Source organism: Xyrauchen texanus, chromosome 23 (assembly GCF_025860055.1).
Source record: "Xyrauchen texanus isolate HMW12.3.18 chromosome 23, RBS_HiC_50CHRs, whole genome shotgun sequence".
NCBI lineage: Eukaryota > Metazoa > Chordata > Actinopteri > Cypriniformes > Catostomidae > Xyrauchen > Xyrauchen texanus.
In genome coordinates this window covers 6,370,386-6,388,042 of record NC_068298.1, presented here as the reverse complement: position 1 = coordinate 6,388,042, position 17,657 = coordinate 6,370,386, and the positions used below count along the sequence as shown (strand labels likewise).

The following is a 17,657-nucleotide window of genomic DNA, read 5'->3' as shown; positions in this document are numbered from 1 at the left end:
GAGAGACCAAGAAGAGTGAAAGCACATGGGAAATCAGATGCTCCATTAGAAGCGGATTTATTCAATCAAGCTGGCTCACCTCTTAATTAAAGGAACTAATTACGCTATCGAAAGACTTCTTGGTGGCTCCAAAAGTGGGTTGGCTGGCACCAACCCCCCCTTGCCGAAGGTGATGACCTTGTGATAACCCATGTGTTCATCAGTCAAATTACTGTCCCCAGTAATGGTAATGCCGGAGCACTGGAACACTGGGGCAAACTAATCTGTATTCAAATGACATGCCACCAAACAGTAAGGTGTGCTCTGTGGCCATAACTCAGCCGAGGTGCGGGCCGGGAAGGGGGCACTCAACAATGGCCGCGGCCCCCGTCCTGCCAATCACACATTATCATACATTTCCCAGGTGTGCGACGGGCCTTCTGGGGAGCGAATGATATTGGAAAATTCATCATACGTCTCCCTCGCAGACTTAATGGTCAATTTAAATTAATTAATTGTGAGGGGCTGGGGCTGGGGCAGGTCAGTACTGCACTCCTGCACAGAGGTAAAGCCACCCAGAGTAAGTTTGGAAGTAGGTGACATGTAGATGTTGTACTTTCAGTACAATATTATGCTTCATATGTGTCTGGACTGGTGTTTCAAAGAGAAAAATAGTTATTTCAGCTGTGTAAAGGGCTTGTGTTTGGGTTCAACACTTTAAAATAATCTTTCTTTATTAGCACTTACAAACATCATAATAGATCACAGGTTATGTACATTCAGATAGAAATATCATGCAACAAAATTAAATATAATTTATATGCACATGAAGTACTGAGATGTAAAGCATTATAAAATATTTGTCAAGCCCTAATGAATCTGAAAGATTATAATGAAGTGTTGATGCATATCAAAAGATTTTCATGTTAACACATTACTGTGAATCCTTTACACCAGAGATAGATTCACTTGCTGTATTTATCTTAAGATAATATCTTCATAGGGCTCAAGCAAAGAGTTAGTAAGTGAAGAGAAACCGAACTGAAATAAATAAAACATATCAAATGACGTGTTCTCCATGGACATTTCTTTCACAACTGGAATATACGCTATCTGTCCGGAATAAATGTTGGCATTTTTAAAAAAAATTGTATGAATTGGATTATATGCTATATTAAAATATAATTTTATATTTATTAAAAAAGTTATTATACAAGCAAACAATACAAATTTAAACCGTAAGTTGCATAAACAGTAAACTTACAGCGTTGTATAGGCCTACAGCTTTAACAGGTCTCGATTATTCTACAGTGGGTTTTTCTTTTATCGATAAACAGCAAATATCAACACTCAAAAAGTCCATAAGTGTATTTACGTGTCATTTACATGGTATTTTGTCGCCACCCTTCGGTCATACGCGGAATTGCACTCACCGTTTAAGAACAATAGACCCACATAACGCTGCTTTATATAATTATATGTAATATGTTAAACTAGAATAATTAAGCACTAAATCAATGAGAAATTATAATTTTTTTTTTAAATGTGTATAACGGAAACATTTTATTATTTTCAGTTTTTATTCATAAAGGCATTAACAATGACAATTGTGTATCTTGATGATACATTGCTTTTCACAGAAAATACAATTGCTACATCTGTAAAATCAGCACAGAGCTTCACATACTAGATTACTGGTGAGAATGTCTGGCAAGAAAATTGCACTGTTTGGTGGCCAATTATGGTGACCACCCCATTCTTATAAACAAACTAAACAACATAGCTGATATGAACATAAAATCAAGGTAGTCTTTATGAAAGTCAACAAGTAAAGACCGATATATCCTCTCTGGTCCTTCTGACTAGGGTTCTGATTTTGCGAAACACTGCAGAATTGGGAGCTTCCAGCGGGATCCGCTGTGTATTCGCAGATCCAGCCATTCCTGCTGAGCTACAGCCAGGTAAGACTCAGGTGTGGTGGAGGTGAGCAGTTCAGGGGCCATGGAGCTCTCGGCTTGGGTCAGGGCCTGATGGCATGCTGCCTGTATATCCATGCTCTCCAGGTTATTTAGACTGCCTGCAGCCTGATCCATCACCTGAGCACCGTTTGGACCTAAGAGAACACAACACCGTGTCAACTCAGCACAATTATACACTACTACCTTTCATTACAAAGTGGATTGCTCCTGTAGTTTCTGATCACCCTGTCTGGTATATATTTCTACTAGCATAATTGCAATTAATTTTGCAAACATTTTGTTCGTACAGTTATATTATGAATGCCACGGTAGTTATATTAGCTATGTAACAAGTGACCAACTTTCAAGATGCAACGGTGCACTGTTTTTTAATATTATAAGACTTCACAATGTTTAGACTTCAAATGCTTGAAGCAGGACGGATGTGCTCTGATGGAGAGCCAATTAGCTTAAACAGTCCAAGAACTACATTGTTCCTCCTTGAAATGCCTTTTTGATGCACTTTGTTAGTATACTTTCTATTACATTCAGGCTCAGAAATGTCTGTTGCATTGCACTTGCAATACATACTGAATCTGATAAATGACAAACCAAGTGATGCATTACTGCCACCTAATGGTGTGAAGTTACAAACTAGTATGACAGAAATAAAAGTTGGTAGATTTTATTACTTGGAAGTCAAGCAATTGATTGTGTAGATTTGGTACACACCAGATTAGAAGGTTTAAAATGTTTTGAAAGACGCAAGCTCTGTTCCACTAGTAAGCTGCCACCTACCTAGACAGCATTTTAAAGGGATAGTTCACCCAAAAATGTCAATTCTCTCATCATTTACTCTCCCTCATGCCATTCCAAATGTGTATGACTTTCTTTCTTCTGCTGAACACAAACAAAGATATTAGAAGAATATCGCAGCTCTGTAGGTCCATTTTAATGCAACTGAATTGGTCCGAATTTTGAAGGTCCAAAAAAGCACATAAAGGCAGCATTAAAGGAATTCATAAGACCCCAATACTTAAATTAATGTCTTCAGAAGTGATATGATGGATATTGGTGAGAAAAATGACATATTTATGTCATTTTTTTAAATAAATCTCCACTTGTACATTCACATACTTATTCTTCGGTTTTTGCTGATTGCATTTTTCGTGCATATCGCCACCTACTGGGCAGGGAGGAGAATTTATATTAAAAAGGGACTTAAATATCAATCTGTTTCTCAAGCCAACCGAAGACGTGGATTAAACCACTGGAGAAGTAGTATATTTTATATAGCGACCTTTCCCAAGCTCAAGGTCGCTTTACAATTAGTATATTTCATTGATACAATTAGATTGATACACACACACAAAAATATATCAAGACATCAACATCAAGTATCTGTTACATCTGAGATGGTAAGTCAAAATGAGAAGAAAAAATATACTGTATGTTTTTAGTTGAGACTTGAAAGCAGTTAAAGGAGATATTGTGAAGATTAAGAGGTAGTGAGTTCCACAGTTTAGGATCAACAACACAGAATGCCCTACCGCCCACTATGGACAGTTTAAATGTAGGAAATGACAAAAGACCAAGTTCAGAGACACTGAGAGACCAAAGTGGGAGATATGGGTGTAGTAAATCAGACAAATAAATTGGGGCAAGACCAGTTAAAGCCTTAAATGTTAGGAGTGTTTTGTATTTAATGCGAGATGCAACAGACAGCCAGTGGAGATCAAGCAGAAGAGGTGTAATGTGATCAGAACACTTAGTGAAGGTGAGGAATCTTCCTGCAGCATTTCGAACATATTGTAGCCTAGGAATGCTTGTTTTATTTGGTTAAGCCAACAAGCAGAGCATTGCAATAATCCAGGTGTGATGTGATCAATGCATGTACTAGGGTTTCAGCATCAGCCAAGGTGAGAGAAGATCGGAGGCGTGCAAGGCGTGCAATATTCCGTAGATTGAAAAAAGCATTTTAAACGACAATTGAAATGTGAGAATCTAAAGAAATAGTTGAGTCAAATAGGATGCCAAGATTACGGACAGTGTGGAAGGGATTGACATGAACCCCATCAACCCCATGTCGATGCAGCGGTCCAAACTTTTTATTTGAGCATTAGTTCCTATTAACAGTATTTAAATATTATTTGTATTAATTTGAGGAAATTCATGAACATCCATTGTTTCATTTCGCTAATACATGCAGTGGCTGAAGCAGTAGGAGAAGGTGAATCAGAGCGTAGCAGTGAAAGTTAAGGCCATGTTTAAGGATGATGTAATCAAGTGGGAGAATATAGATAATGAACGGTAATGGTTCAAGGACTGAACCCTGTGGAACACCTTGTGTGAGGGCAGCAGTAGTAGATTCATACTTCTGTATAGTAATGAAATATTTTCTATCAGTGAGGTAAGAAGTAAGCCAAGAGATAGCTGAACCAGTGATGCCAATTTCAGACGCAGTGATTAGGATATCATGACAAAAAGTGTCAAAGGCTGAGCTTAGATCAAGAAGAATTTAAATATTTTTAGACCCAGAATCCACAGACAGGAGGATGTCATTAATCACCCAGAGAAGAGCAGTCTCAGTGCTGTATGATGTGCAGAAACCAGACTGGTAAAGATTATAAGTTTTTAAGATAAGATAAGAATGGCAGATTTGATATTGGCTTGTAATTATTGAAATGTAAAGGGTCAAGACCAGGTTTCGTAAGAATTGGGAGTGACAGCAGCTGTTTTCAACTCTACTGGGACTGTGGCAGAGGCTAGGCTACAGTTTATCAAATGCGAAATAGTATGAGATATGAGATATCCGATACACACATTTTTCACAGTTTTAGCAACCATTCAATTGCATTGTGAGGACCTACAGAGCTGAGATATTATTCTAAAAATTTTTGTGTTCTGCAGAAGAAAGATAGTCATACACATCTGGGATGGCATGAGGATGAGTAAATGATGAGAGAATTTTCATTTTAGGGGGAAACAATTTCTTTAAGGCATCATAGATGCCTTTGCAACCCAAAGGCTAAGGCAGCTTAGTGGCCATAATGGTTTAACCAACAGCGTTTCTGTATGAATGTACCTTTTGAGGAGAGGCAAAGGCACCATATTTTCATCCCACCTCCATACATGGCCTCCAAAGGCAGAGTTTTCAACCTTTCGGATGCAAATTATGCCGCCCTTCAAGACACTTTGTTTTGTCCAAATTCTAAGGCAGTATCAAATGTAACATGCCTAGAGAAGACAATCTCACAATGGATCGATTCAAGGAAAAATACTTCCAAGGTTGTGGATGAGTTGAGAGAAATGTTAAATTAGTTCAATCTAATTTAAAAGTGGCTATTTATCCAGTATTTGTGTATGCTACGCACGTATCATTTCGTTTAGTTGAGTATTGAGTTATTAGCTTAGCTTGACGATGTCAAACTCTGTTGGAATCAATTGTGAGTCGAGTTTCAAATGTGCTTTTTATGTGGAAAGCAAAATGCTGTCAATGAAGATCGTTCCTAAGCAGTCACTTATGAGGATCCATGTAGTTTTGAATGTTGACTTAGAATGCAGAAGCCTATTTAGCAAATAGACAGCAAGGCAGCTCACTAAGGTTTCAAACAGATCTACTGTAGTCACATTACTTGCTACATAAAGTACTCACAGCAGTGTCTAAAGGGCTCCCAGCCATGGGAGGACAGGTATGGTTTGGCCATAGGCTGCTGCAGCAGACACACTATAGCATTATCCACCTGATGAAAGACACGCAGTGACAATAGCTTCTGATGCAGCTCCTCTGACAGACTGTACTCCTCTGAACGAATGAAATCTCGAATCAGATCAAAGTCCTGCTTCAGCTGCAGAGCTCCCTGAATACTGATGTAAATGAAGAATTCAAGTAAATAAACAGTGAACACGAGATCATAACAGAATGCATCCAAAAGCATGATGGCATGATAGAATGTTTCTTGTTTTAATCAACGAACAAATTGCATTTAATTTTGGGATTTCAAAGGCAGTGAAGGATGCATCTATGCCACCTTCAAAAACAGACCAGAAGAAGCCATCTTGGTAATCATGATTCAGTGGATTCAGACGTTCCTTGACGCCTTCCTCCATATACAGCCTGTGAAGGCAGCTTTGGGACGCAGCCAATATGAACCAGTACGATAAGTCTAATATAAACCCACCTAAACTTGATTTTCTGTTTGAGGATGTGCTCCATCCAGGCCTCCATGAAGGCAGTCATGGCCTCAGTTAGCGCAGGGATACGAGCGTCATCAGGCAGAGGCTGCACACCATTCAGCACCTGACCAATCACACTCTGAGCTGCACATGCCGCATAATCACTAGGACTGCTGGGCAACTCTGATGCACAATTGATGCACAATTTCACCAAGCAGAAGGTCAAAACGAGATTTAAAAGGACTACAAGCACAGACACAATCATATATATAGATGTACCACTGAATTTCCATTACTTGCATCTGTACCTGTTTTGTAATTGATCCTCCAGTGCTTGGCTGATGGCATGGTTTGTTCAAAGATCTCCACAGACATTCTCTTACAGTCCAAAGAAAAGATCCTCAAGACGAGATCAGAGAATGCCTACAGTATCAGACGGACACAGTAAGTCAAACTGCATACTACTTGAATGAAGATACAGCTTTTTGGAAAAAGGGTTATCATGTATTTTTATTATTTTAGATTTTCCTTGATTTCCACTTATAATCTTAGGGAGATTTGTAACACTAAAACTAGCGCAGGGTATATAAAAATAATGTGTTAAATATGTATGCAATTATTCGTTTCCCCGGAATGTAAAAAGGAATATTTCCATCATCTGAGCAATTCAAGCTTGAAGTACCACCTGATTTCAGCAGGGGACAGTAAGCAAAACTCCAGTTGTTTAGGCAATGTGCCGCTGTACAGAGAACAAACCACACTCAGGCATGCTTGACCCTAGCAACAGCACAAAGTCAGAATGCTTTCTTGCATTCAAAGTACACAGCTGAAAGGAGATCAATTCCAAACATAGGGAGATGTGTTTTTCTAAGTTTCGCTGTTTATGATGTGACGCACCCAAAGTGAAAAGCTCCAAAAGCATCCATCTGACACATATGTACATAACAAGCCTTAGAAATTATTTAAATATAAGTACTTATAATTATTTAATAATTATACTGTACTGTAAATGTAATTATAGTTAGATAATATTTATATATGTGATTAATTGCAATTAATTAATTGGCATATAATGCGATTAATATGATTTAAAATTTGTATCGATTGACAGCCCTAGAAAATATTAATTTAAAAACAAAAATAAAACACAAGGCCCAAATTATGCCGTTCAATTGCTATTTATTTAACAGATATAATAATAAACAAAACCAAAACTGAAGTAAACTTTAAAGCAAAAGATTTTAATAATCGATTTTGGGATTTCTTAAATGAAGATTGCGGTTAATCAGAAAATCAATATTTTTAAACAGCCATAACCAAAACTGTCCAAATTAAGTTTTATATAACTTTTTTCACCTCTCTTTCTGATCTTTAAGAAATAAAAGTGTTGTTTTGTTGCTACTGGGCCTTTAAGACTGATATGTAAACATTGGTCATGTGAGCATGTTTTCTCATATATTCATCAGTCTGACGTCAGCAAGTTGCTGAAAGTTTCGCTTCAATAAATGCTGTCTTTGGACTTTCAGTTCTGAAATACAGCATGTTTTCATAGTACATTAAACCCTTATTTTAGAAAATCAAGGAAAATTCAATGTCACATGATATGGCCCATTTAAAGGAATATTCCAGGTTCAATACAAGTAAAACTCAGTCGACAGCATTTGTAGCATAATATTGATTACCACAAAAACTTATTTCAAATCGTCCCTCCTTTCTTCAAAAATAGCAAAAATCTGTGTTCCAATGAGGCGCTTACAATGGAAGTGAATGGGGCCAATCCGGAAACGTTAAAATACTCAAAGTTTCAAAAGTATAGCCACAAGATGTAAATGATACTGTATGCATGCAAACATGATTTTAGTGTGATAAAATCACTTACTAACCTTTTCTCTCTAAAGTTATATTCAATTTTACAACTTCGTTGCTATGATTATGTAATGTCAACAAACCCTAAACCCCTAAAATAATTATTTAAACAACTTTACAGCTCAAATATTTCATGAGTTTTAACAGTAGAATTAATATAATTGATTTAATAAAATTATAAGCTTCATATTTCTGCCTTTAAACCCTTCCAAATTTGGCCCCATTCACTTCCATAGTAAGTGCCTCACTGTAACCCAGATTTTTGCTTTTTATGAAGAAAAGGGAGGGACAAGTCAAACACATTTTTTGTGGTAATCAACATTATGCCACAAGTGCTGTAGATTGAGCTTAACTTGAACCTGGAATATTCCTTTAAGGAAGGTTCAGCCAAAAATGTCTAACAATAACAGAATGTCTCACTTGTAGATCCATGACTGCCTGAGAGAGTGATGCTGTATGTTGAATTATCAGAGGATGAACTGAATCTCTGCTGACAGCTCCAGTCAGCAGGACCAGGCTCTCCACTGAGCCCTTGAGATCCTTCCAACAGAGAAAAACAAGAATTAGTAAATACATATCCTCCATTCACGTATCTGCATGGACGTGAGTATACAAAAATGCATTACAGTTCAACGTACCTTAAGATCTCCTTGTGTGACCAACAAGAACTTGCTGAGGGACCAGGAGGCCAGAAATTGGTAGGCTTTACTCATGACCCAGAAGGTTGAGGACTGAACAGTGGCAACGGACCTACACAACAATCCCAGAAGGCTATTGGATCCACCGTCACCTGTAAAGAGACAGAGCACATTACAATAAAAGGAATAGTTCAACCAAAATTATTTTCAAATGCACACACTCAAACTTGGCTCCTTTTTGGCGTCATTGACTCCAAACGGCATTAGTTCTCACATCTCACAACTGAAAGCGACATGCCAAGATTAAATATGTGGAAGTACATTTGAAATCTCAAAGCTACAGTGTAGGGGAAGATTTTCAGTGAATAACGACTTACAATTCAGTAAGTTACACAAAACCTTATTTACCTTGAGAACACCTTGAATAGTATCCAAACTTTTTTCACCCAAAAGGCGATAGAAATGAAAAGAGTGTCCAGATCAGAGGTTGAGTACCTGACTCCATGTCTGGGTGTTGTAGAAACTGAAGAACAGTATGGAGAGGAGGAAAAAGCTGCAGGATGTGATCCATAGTTACAGTTCTCACTGCAGATCTTTCCTGCTTAACTGCAGGAACACACTTCTCTTTCAAGCCTGAGCCCAGTGACAAACACATCACTGAAATACAACAGGATACAAGCCAAATCAACTTCATTCCAATCCATCAGTGTTATAAACAATGCAGGACTTAACAATAAGGGTGTCCCGCTGGCCTGGGGCCAATGTGAGAGAGTTTTGGGCCAGCTGATGGAACTGCAACTTGCACTAAATCTAACATTTGCAGATCTTGTAAATGTGTTCTTATGCTTTGCAAACATAAACGCTTGGATTACTGATCTATTAAACATAATTTTTGCGGATTCTGAAAATTACAAACCAATCAGTAATGATTTGCATTGTATGTCAGTACACTCAAGCAAAGCTAGTTTTTTTTTGGTAAAGAAAGCTTATCATTAAATGATAAATCCGAATATTATTCCTGGCACATAGACATGCCAAAATAATTGCTAAAAATAAAATGTATCAGTTTTTTGTAGGGTGGGCCCAGTGAAAATTTTGGCTAGGAAAGTAAAAATCTGAACTACTGCCCTGACTTGGCTAGCAGAAAAACGCATTATCGTTGAGTCCTGCAATTAAAAACCTTCAAAAGGACTACTCTTAATCTATCTGAATGGCTGGATCATTTAAAGAGGTGTCAAATAGATTTAAAGAGCTAAACATCATAATCTGGTTAATAAAACTCACTTTCGTCCCACCGTGTGAAGGCAGCAGTAGTCAAAATATAAGAGCAGAAATTGCTTAAACTTTCTTTACATTCTTCAGGGATGTGATCTAGAAAGATTGTGAGAAAGCAATGAGAAATAATTGTTAAAACATTTTCTCTCTAATATAAAAGAAAAAGTAAATAAATAAATAACTGGAAAAAGTGTAGACCTGTAATTATTTTCATAATATAAAGCTGTTCAGACATGAAGTCAATTTGTAGGCAAATCGGGAGGCTGATGGAATCCCACAGCAATTTCCAATTGGTTTTTAGAATACGGTTTTTCAAAATTACGAGTAAAATAATATCTGTGCTGTAAATAACTTGAAGAGAATTTCATGTTTTGTTCTAGAAAATGAATTACACACAGTCATACCTCAGTTGTGGATTTTGAAGCTGCTGTGTCTTTTAGAAATGTATTTTGCTAACCCGTGCTAAATAAGGACTACAACCATCGCCCACTTTGTAAAGCAAGTAGCTCCCATGCTCATGGTAGTTGTAGTCCTTAATTAGCATTGTGATAGCAACATGCGTTTAAAATACAAATTAGCTTCATGATTAACACTTGGAAGTATAACTGTGCAATTAATGCTCTAGAACAAAATGTCTCCAAGTAATTTTAACCTCAGACCTTATTATACTGATATTATAAAAACCCATAGTTAATGTCTTCTAGGAACCCATGGCTCAAAAATGCTAATTGCCTTCCGGGGTTTGGACCACAACCTGAACAGCTGTGTTGGTTATCGACCATAGCATAAAAATAAATATTTAGTTATCTGTATCATGCATCGGCTGATATATATATATATATATATTCCAAAACACATTTTACACTTATTTATCTGACTTTGCATACTTTGACCTTATTGCAATTCCAATACCTTCAGTATAAGAGTGTTTGAGCCATGTGACCAAAAGAAGCACCATTTCATCATTCCACTGGTTGATGCTACCCAGAGTGCTGTTGTTTGGCTGGTAATAAAAGTGTTTTACAGCAGCTTCAGCAAATTCTCTCCATAGCATGTGCTTATAATTAGAGAAGAGCTTCATGCATGCTTCTGACTTCCTGACATCAATCGGGACCACATTGTTTGTCCTGGAGGTCATTCTTGGTCTGTTCAGTAGCCTCTCTTCTTCTTCAATGGGTCTACGACAAACCACCAAAAGGTCTTCTGGAGCAACTGTCCCATCAAATTGAGGTTTTTTGGGAATATGTGGAGCCAAGAGATTCGTTGAGGTCACCAGGGCTTGAAAAAGAGTATCGATACACTCTCTGTCTCGAGAAATAAATGAAGAGAACAGCAGATTCGAGGACCAGAGGGTGTGAAGGGGCTTTTTGGGCAGCTCACCAGCATCAGCCTGATGTTCGAGTTGTACTGTATGAATATTAATTGAGGGTGATGTGTGACTATTGAGTTTAGGGCATTCCAAGTGGCCCCTCAGCTCGCAGGGGCTGTTCGCAACATAGAGGAGGTTACTTTGCTGTGATGTCCATGTGTAAAGTTGCTCAGCTGCTTTTTGTGCTTGACTCTGAGCTACAATCATCATTAGCTGCTCAACTGGTAATGTTTGAGGACTGACACCATTCCGAAAAAAACTAGAGACGAACTGCAAACAGTCTGACCTAAAGACAAGCTGTGAGCTCCAGGGAGATGTTCTACCATGACCCCTCCTGTCTTCGACAACCTGGTTGTACAGCTCAACCGCACACAGAAGATCGACTAAGGCATCTCTAGGCACGCGATCCAACTGGGCTATGGCTAGCGCAGAGAACGCAGTGTAAATACAACGTTCCATTAACAGCAAGGCCTGGAAGCCCAGCACCTGGAGAGTTTGCTGCATGGAAGCAAGGGTCGCCACACAGCTGAAGAAAACTCTGCGAAGAAAGGGGTCAGAGCGAGCTTTGGCCCAGAGCATTTCCCAATGGTTGAGGTGAACTTGTAGCTCCTGGCACAAGGATCTAAGGCCGAGGTTCCACATAGAGTTGGGCTGCTCTGCAACATGGCCCCTGTCTGCCAAGAGCAGATGTGTCCTCTCCAACACCATGCCCAGTTGACCCACAAAACAGGTGGCTACTTGCAAGCGCTGAAAATATTCGTGGAGAAAGATCAGCTGGGCTCGCTGCTCCATCAGGTGTTGTAGCTGGCAGTAATGATGGCTCAAGGTTGCGATCTGAGGCTGGTGGTAAAATTCACCCTCCACAGATGAAGACAGACCTGTCACACAGCCAAACAGCATGCCCCCCGACGCAGGATCTTGCAGGATGTGGCACTGAGATCTGAGGCTTTGTAAAGTTTGCCCAAGGTGCTGAATACGCCTAGAGGAACAGGAAGTGATGCTATCCATCTCAGAGTCCCAGCTGCCATCTTTGGTCTTCTGCCTCATGAGCCACATGGGGTTAAAACGGGTCCGGAACAGAGCCTCTGCCTTCTGAAGAGATTTGGTGAAAGGGCCCTGGTACCAGGATGCTGGAAAGGAACAGGAAGGCAAAATATGAAGAAATAATTTAGTTTTTAATTCAAAGAAAAGTGTTGCCTCTAAAGTACAATAAAATAAACTGTCACTGTCAGGATACAAAACAGGACTTTTAACACATATGTATGTATGTATGTCAGAGTGTATATACATATACAGTATATATATATATATATATAGCTCTGGAAAAAATAAGAGACCACTGCAAAATTATCAGTTTCTATGGATTCACTTTTTATATGTCTGTGTTTGAGTAATGCCATGATGCCTTGATCCAGTGGTACTCCATCCACACCTTGATTGACCTGGCTGTGTGGCATGGAGCATTGTCCTGCTGGAAAACCCAATCCTCAGAGTTGGGGAACCACCGGATCAAGACACTGTCATGGCCAACACAATCTCCAGACCTGAACCCCATTGAAAACCTTAGGAATGTGATCAAGAGGAAGATGGATGGCCACAATCCATCAAACACAGTCGAGCTGCTTAAATGTTTGTGCCAGGAGTGGCATAAACTCACCCAACATCAATGTGAAAGACTGGTAGAGAGCATGCCAAGATGCTTGAAACCTGTGATTGAAAATCAGGGTTACTCCACCAAATAAATGATAATTTTGCATTGGTATCTTGTTTGTTTTCCAGAGTTGTATATATAAACAATGCATTCAGAAAGTATTCAGAACCCTTAATTTTTTCACAATTTCTTATGTGGCAGCCTTATGCTAAAATGCTTTAAAGTATAATTTTTTCACATCAATTTACACTCTATACCCCATAATGACAATGCAAATACCAGATGTTTGATAACTTTGCAAATTTATTAAAAATAAAAAAATTAAATATCACATTGACATAAGTATTCAGATTCTTGTTATTACTCTTGAAATGTATCTCAGGTGCATCCAATTTCTCTGGATCTTCTTTGAAATGGATCTTCTTTTAAAATTTCTACACTTTGATTGGAGTCACCGGTGGCAAATTCAATTGATTGGACATGATTTGGAAAGCACACACCTGTCTACATAAGGTCTCACAGCTGAAAATGCATATCAGACCAAAAACCAAGCCATGAGGTCAAAGGAACTTCCTGTAGAGCTCAGAGACAGGATTGTGTCGAGGCACAGATCTGGTTAAGGCTATAAAACAAAATAAAAAAAAACATTCGGCTGCATTGACGGTTCCCAAGAGCACAGTGTCCTCCATAATTACTTGGAACAACCAGGACTCTTCCTAGAGCTGGCTACCTGGAAAAACTGAGCAATCGGGGGAGAAGTGCCTTGGTAAGAGAGGCGACCAAGAACCCCATGGTCACTCTGGATGAGCTCTACATATCATGTGTAGAGATGGGAGAAATTTGTAGAAGGACAACCATCACTGCAACACTCCACCGATCTAAGCTTTATGGCAGAGTGGCCAGACGGATGCATCTCCTCTGTGCAAGACACAAAAGCATCTAAAGGACTCTCAGACTGTGAGAAACAAGATTCTCTGGTCTGATGAAACGAAGATTGAACTGTTTGGCTTCAATTCCAAGCGTCATGTCTGGAGGAAACCAGGCACAGCTCATCACCTGTGCAATACCATCCCAACAGTGAAGCATGGTGGTGGTAGCATTATGCTGTGGGGGTGCTCTTCAGCAGCATGGACTGGGGGCTGGTCAGGGTTGAAGGAAAACCAAATGAAGCAAAATACAGAGATATCCTTAATGAAAACTAGATCCACAGTGCTCAGGACCTCAGACTGTGCTGAAAGTTCACCTTCCAACAAGACAATGCAAGAGTGGCTTAGGGACAACTCTGTGAATGTTCTTGAGAGGCCCAGCCAGTGCCCGGACTTGATCCTAATAGAACATCTCTGAAGAGCCCTGAAAATGGCTGACCACCGACGGTCCCCATCCAACCTGACAGAGCTTGAGAAGAATGGCTGAAAATCCCCAAATCCAGGTGTGCAAAGCTTGTCGTATCATACCTAAAAATACTTGAGGCTGTAATCGCTGCCAAAGGCACTTCAACCAAGTACTGAGTGAAGGGTCTGAATGTCAATGTGGTATTTCAGTTTTTTTTTTTAAGTTATAAAATCCGTTTTTTGCATTGTCATTATGGATTGAAGATTGATGTGAAAAAATTAATTATATTTAAAAGCATTTTAGTAAAATTAAGGGGTCTGAATATTTTCTGATTGCAATGTGTGTATATACACCAGGCAGTCCAAAAAAAACAGGTCACATTTTTAAAATATAATTGATTGCTCATATCTTAAATGCATAAAGGCATTTGCATGATTTTTGGCATACTTCTACGACTTATTGTAAACGATGAAATTACGTCCCTGTGACATCATCGTGAGCAACAACAAATACTTACTTTAGTTAATTTTAAAAGTTTTTGATGGCAGCAAACTTTGGTGTTTCTCTTTTGCTATGTGGCCCTGGGGAGTGCGCAAACATATTTACTAATTATTTGTTTGTAGCAAGTTGTTGCTCACAGTCACAACGTCACAGTGACGTCAATTTGTTAAAGTCAAAGTATGCAAAAAATCGTGCCATCGCTTTTATGCATAATTAATATGACTGTGTGTGTTATAATTATATTAGATTATTGTTTAAATATTAATCTAACATTTATAGTCATTCTCCAAATGACATGGTATTCATGCCGTCATTAATTGGTTTCGTTTTAAGTAATGGGACACCATTTTTATAGCCTATTCATGGAAAGGTCAAACTCAACCTACCATCATATTTTTCATTTGAATTATATTCCTCAGGAAGTACATCTGAACAGTCACTTTGCCTTCGCTATGGAATAAAAAAACATAAAAAGTAGCAGATGAACAACATATCTTTATACATCAGTGATGATGCTTTGGCTCATCATTTCTAATTAGTATAAAGGCCTAAATCATTCACATCCACATTTAATGTGCACTTACAACTGCTGCTGAAAAGTGATGCTAAAATACAATTAACATAAACCTTTATATTTCAATCAGTCAACCGGTATGTATTAAAATGATATGGCATTGAGACTTACCTGTCCATTATCAGTAAGTTGAGGATCAGGCCTGACAGAGACCGGTGTTTCTGTCTTGTCTATTTGGGTTCAGAATGAACTAAATTAATAACACGCTTCTACAGTACCTCTATACGTGTATTATCAACCAGCCCCAAACATACTGACAATGTAATGGTCAAAACAGCACTGTTTTAGGTGTAGTGCTCAGAATCTGAACAACCTTGAGAATCCTGTTTACAATGCTGGTATCATTGACACTGTGTCAGTCTCCTATTTTAACAACAGTCAAACAGATAAAAAAAGTGAGTGACACCTGCTTGTGTGTGTTTGTTTGGATTGTTGTCAGTCTGTCCCTCTTGAGAACTTCCTGATGAGTGAGCCATCTCCAACCTTAAACCTACCACAATCACATCATGTCATAAAACAAACAAAAATATATAAATATATTAATAAAATGTACATTATTTGGGCTTTCACCTTACATTGCATTTAACAAACACAACATACACATTGTACAATCACAGCAAAACTAACAGCCTAGCTCATTGTTTTAAAAGAAACACAGGCTGTGGGTGTTTTACCTCGCATACTGTGGTCTAAGCTATTAAATAAATATTTCAAAGTATATTTTGGTGATTGTCACAAAACATGTCAAGAATATGTCCTGGTCCTATCTTCCTTCAAAATCAAAAGAAAAAAGCCTTCAACATTAACGCACATTTTAGCCCCCAATTCTCATTACTGCAACCCTAAAAAAGATGGCCATTATGATACTTTACCTACCACAATGTGAATTTTTTTTATATATATTATTTTAAAAAAATAGTTCACCCAAAAATGGAAATTCTCTCATCATTTACTCACCCTCATGCCTTCGCAGATGTGTAACTTTCTTTCTTCTGCAGAACACAAGCAAAGACTTTTAGAAGACTATTTCAGCACTGAAGGTCCATACAATGCAAGTGAATGCTGACCAAACTTTTTAAGCTCCAAAAAGCACATAAAGGCAGCATAAAAGTCATCAATACGACTCCAGTGGTTTAATCCATGTCTTCAGAAGCAATCTAACATCTGGTGATGATCATGATTTCAAGCTTGATTACACTTCCTAGTGCTTGACGCATACGCAGAGCGCTAGATGTGCTAAAGTGTAATCAAGCTTGAAGTCATTATTGACAAGGACACTGCTGAATCTGATGTCATGCTTTATAGTGAAAATGTGTTATATTTTGGATTGTACTCATCCAAAAAATCTATTTGATCACTTCTAAAGACATGGATTAAACCATTGGAGTCATATCTGACTTCTATGCTGCATCTATGTGCTTGTAGAAGCTTCAAAGTTTTGGTCACCATTCACTTGCATTGTATGGACCAACAGAGCTGAGATGTTTTCCTAAAAATCTTCAGTTGTGTTCAGAAGAAGCAAAGTCATACACAACTGTGAATACATGAGGGTGAGTAAAGGATGGCGTGAGGGTGAGTAAAGGATGGCGTGAGGGTGAGTAAAGGATGGCGTGAGGGTGAGTAAAGGATGGCGTGAGGGTGAGTAAAGGATGGCATGAGGATGAGTAAAGGATGGCATGAGGGTGAGTAAAGGATGAGTCTTTTCATTTTTGGGTGAACTATCCCTTTAAAAATTGTCATATTGTCATAAAAGCAGTACTCCCTTGGTACTATCTACCTTTCAATTTCGCAGATCTCATTACTATATAACGGTAGTATATTGGCACTGGTAGCCGTCATATTCTTGACATGTTTTGTTAGCAACACTCATATAATAAGAATTTAAAACACATGATTAATACCTGTCCCTCATATGTTACAACAACACAAAACAAAACAGAAAATCACGAAATACCTGTTAAGAAACCAAATGAAACCGTCCTGGTCTTGATTTAATCCAGTATTTTGTTTTGAAGTATATCCCTCTGTTTGTGTCCTCCATCATATTACACAGATGCTAACAGGCTAATTGTTGTTAACTAACTAGTATCCATGTAGCGGTGGTGCTGTTAGTCTGCTAATAATAACAGGTTAGTGACAGTCACTCATCAGTGCACATGACGGAGCCCGCAGTCGACCTCTATTCCTGGAAAACACCTATTTTAAAGGGTATGTTGGTGGCTAGTTTATTAGATAATCCTCCTCGGTTAAGAACATACTGTATACCAGATTTAGCCTAGCTGAGTAGGTAATAGCCAATGAGGTTTGAGTTCCGTCTCAGTCTCAAAACCTAGTGAGC

General features: G+C 38.5%; 1 protein-coding gene across 3 annotated transcripts; it reads right to left on the bottom strand.

Moving 5' to 3' along the window:
* Positions 1 to 723: 723 nt before the first annotated feature.
* On the bottom strand, positions 724 to 17,588 carry ccdc142 (coiled-coil domain containing 142). 3 transcript variants are annotated; one of them, XM_052154378.1, is made up of 13 exons: positions 17,274 to 17,588; positions 15,726 to 15,809; positions 15,431 to 15,489; positions 15,132 to 15,195; positions 10,805 to 12,391; positions 9,902 to 9,988; positions 9,113 to 9,274; positions 8,618 to 8,769; positions 8,400 to 8,519; positions 6,422 to 6,536; positions 6,119 to 6,296; positions 5,593 to 5,804; positions 724 to 2,092 (listed from the first exon to the last, which is right to left on the bottom strand). In XM_052154378.1, the coding sequence occupies exons 2-13, from the start codon at positions 15,793 to 15,795 to the stop codon at positions 1,842 to 1,844; spliced, it is 3,057 nt and encodes a 1,018-aa protein (XP_052010338.1). In that variant the 5' UTR covers positions 15,796 to 15,809; positions 17,274 to 17,588; the 3' UTR covers positions 724 to 1,841. The 3 variants fall into 3 exon arrangements, with proteins under 3 accessions (XP_052010338.1, XP_052010340.1, XP_052010339.1); XM_052154380.1 differs by lacking the exon at positions 15,431 to 15,489; XM_052154379.1 differs by lacking the exons at positions 15,726 to 15,809; positions 17,274 to 17,588 and adding an exon at positions 12,919 to 12,968 and having other exon boundaries at positions 15,431 to 15,491.
* Positions 17,589 to 17,657: the final 69 nt, after the last annotated feature.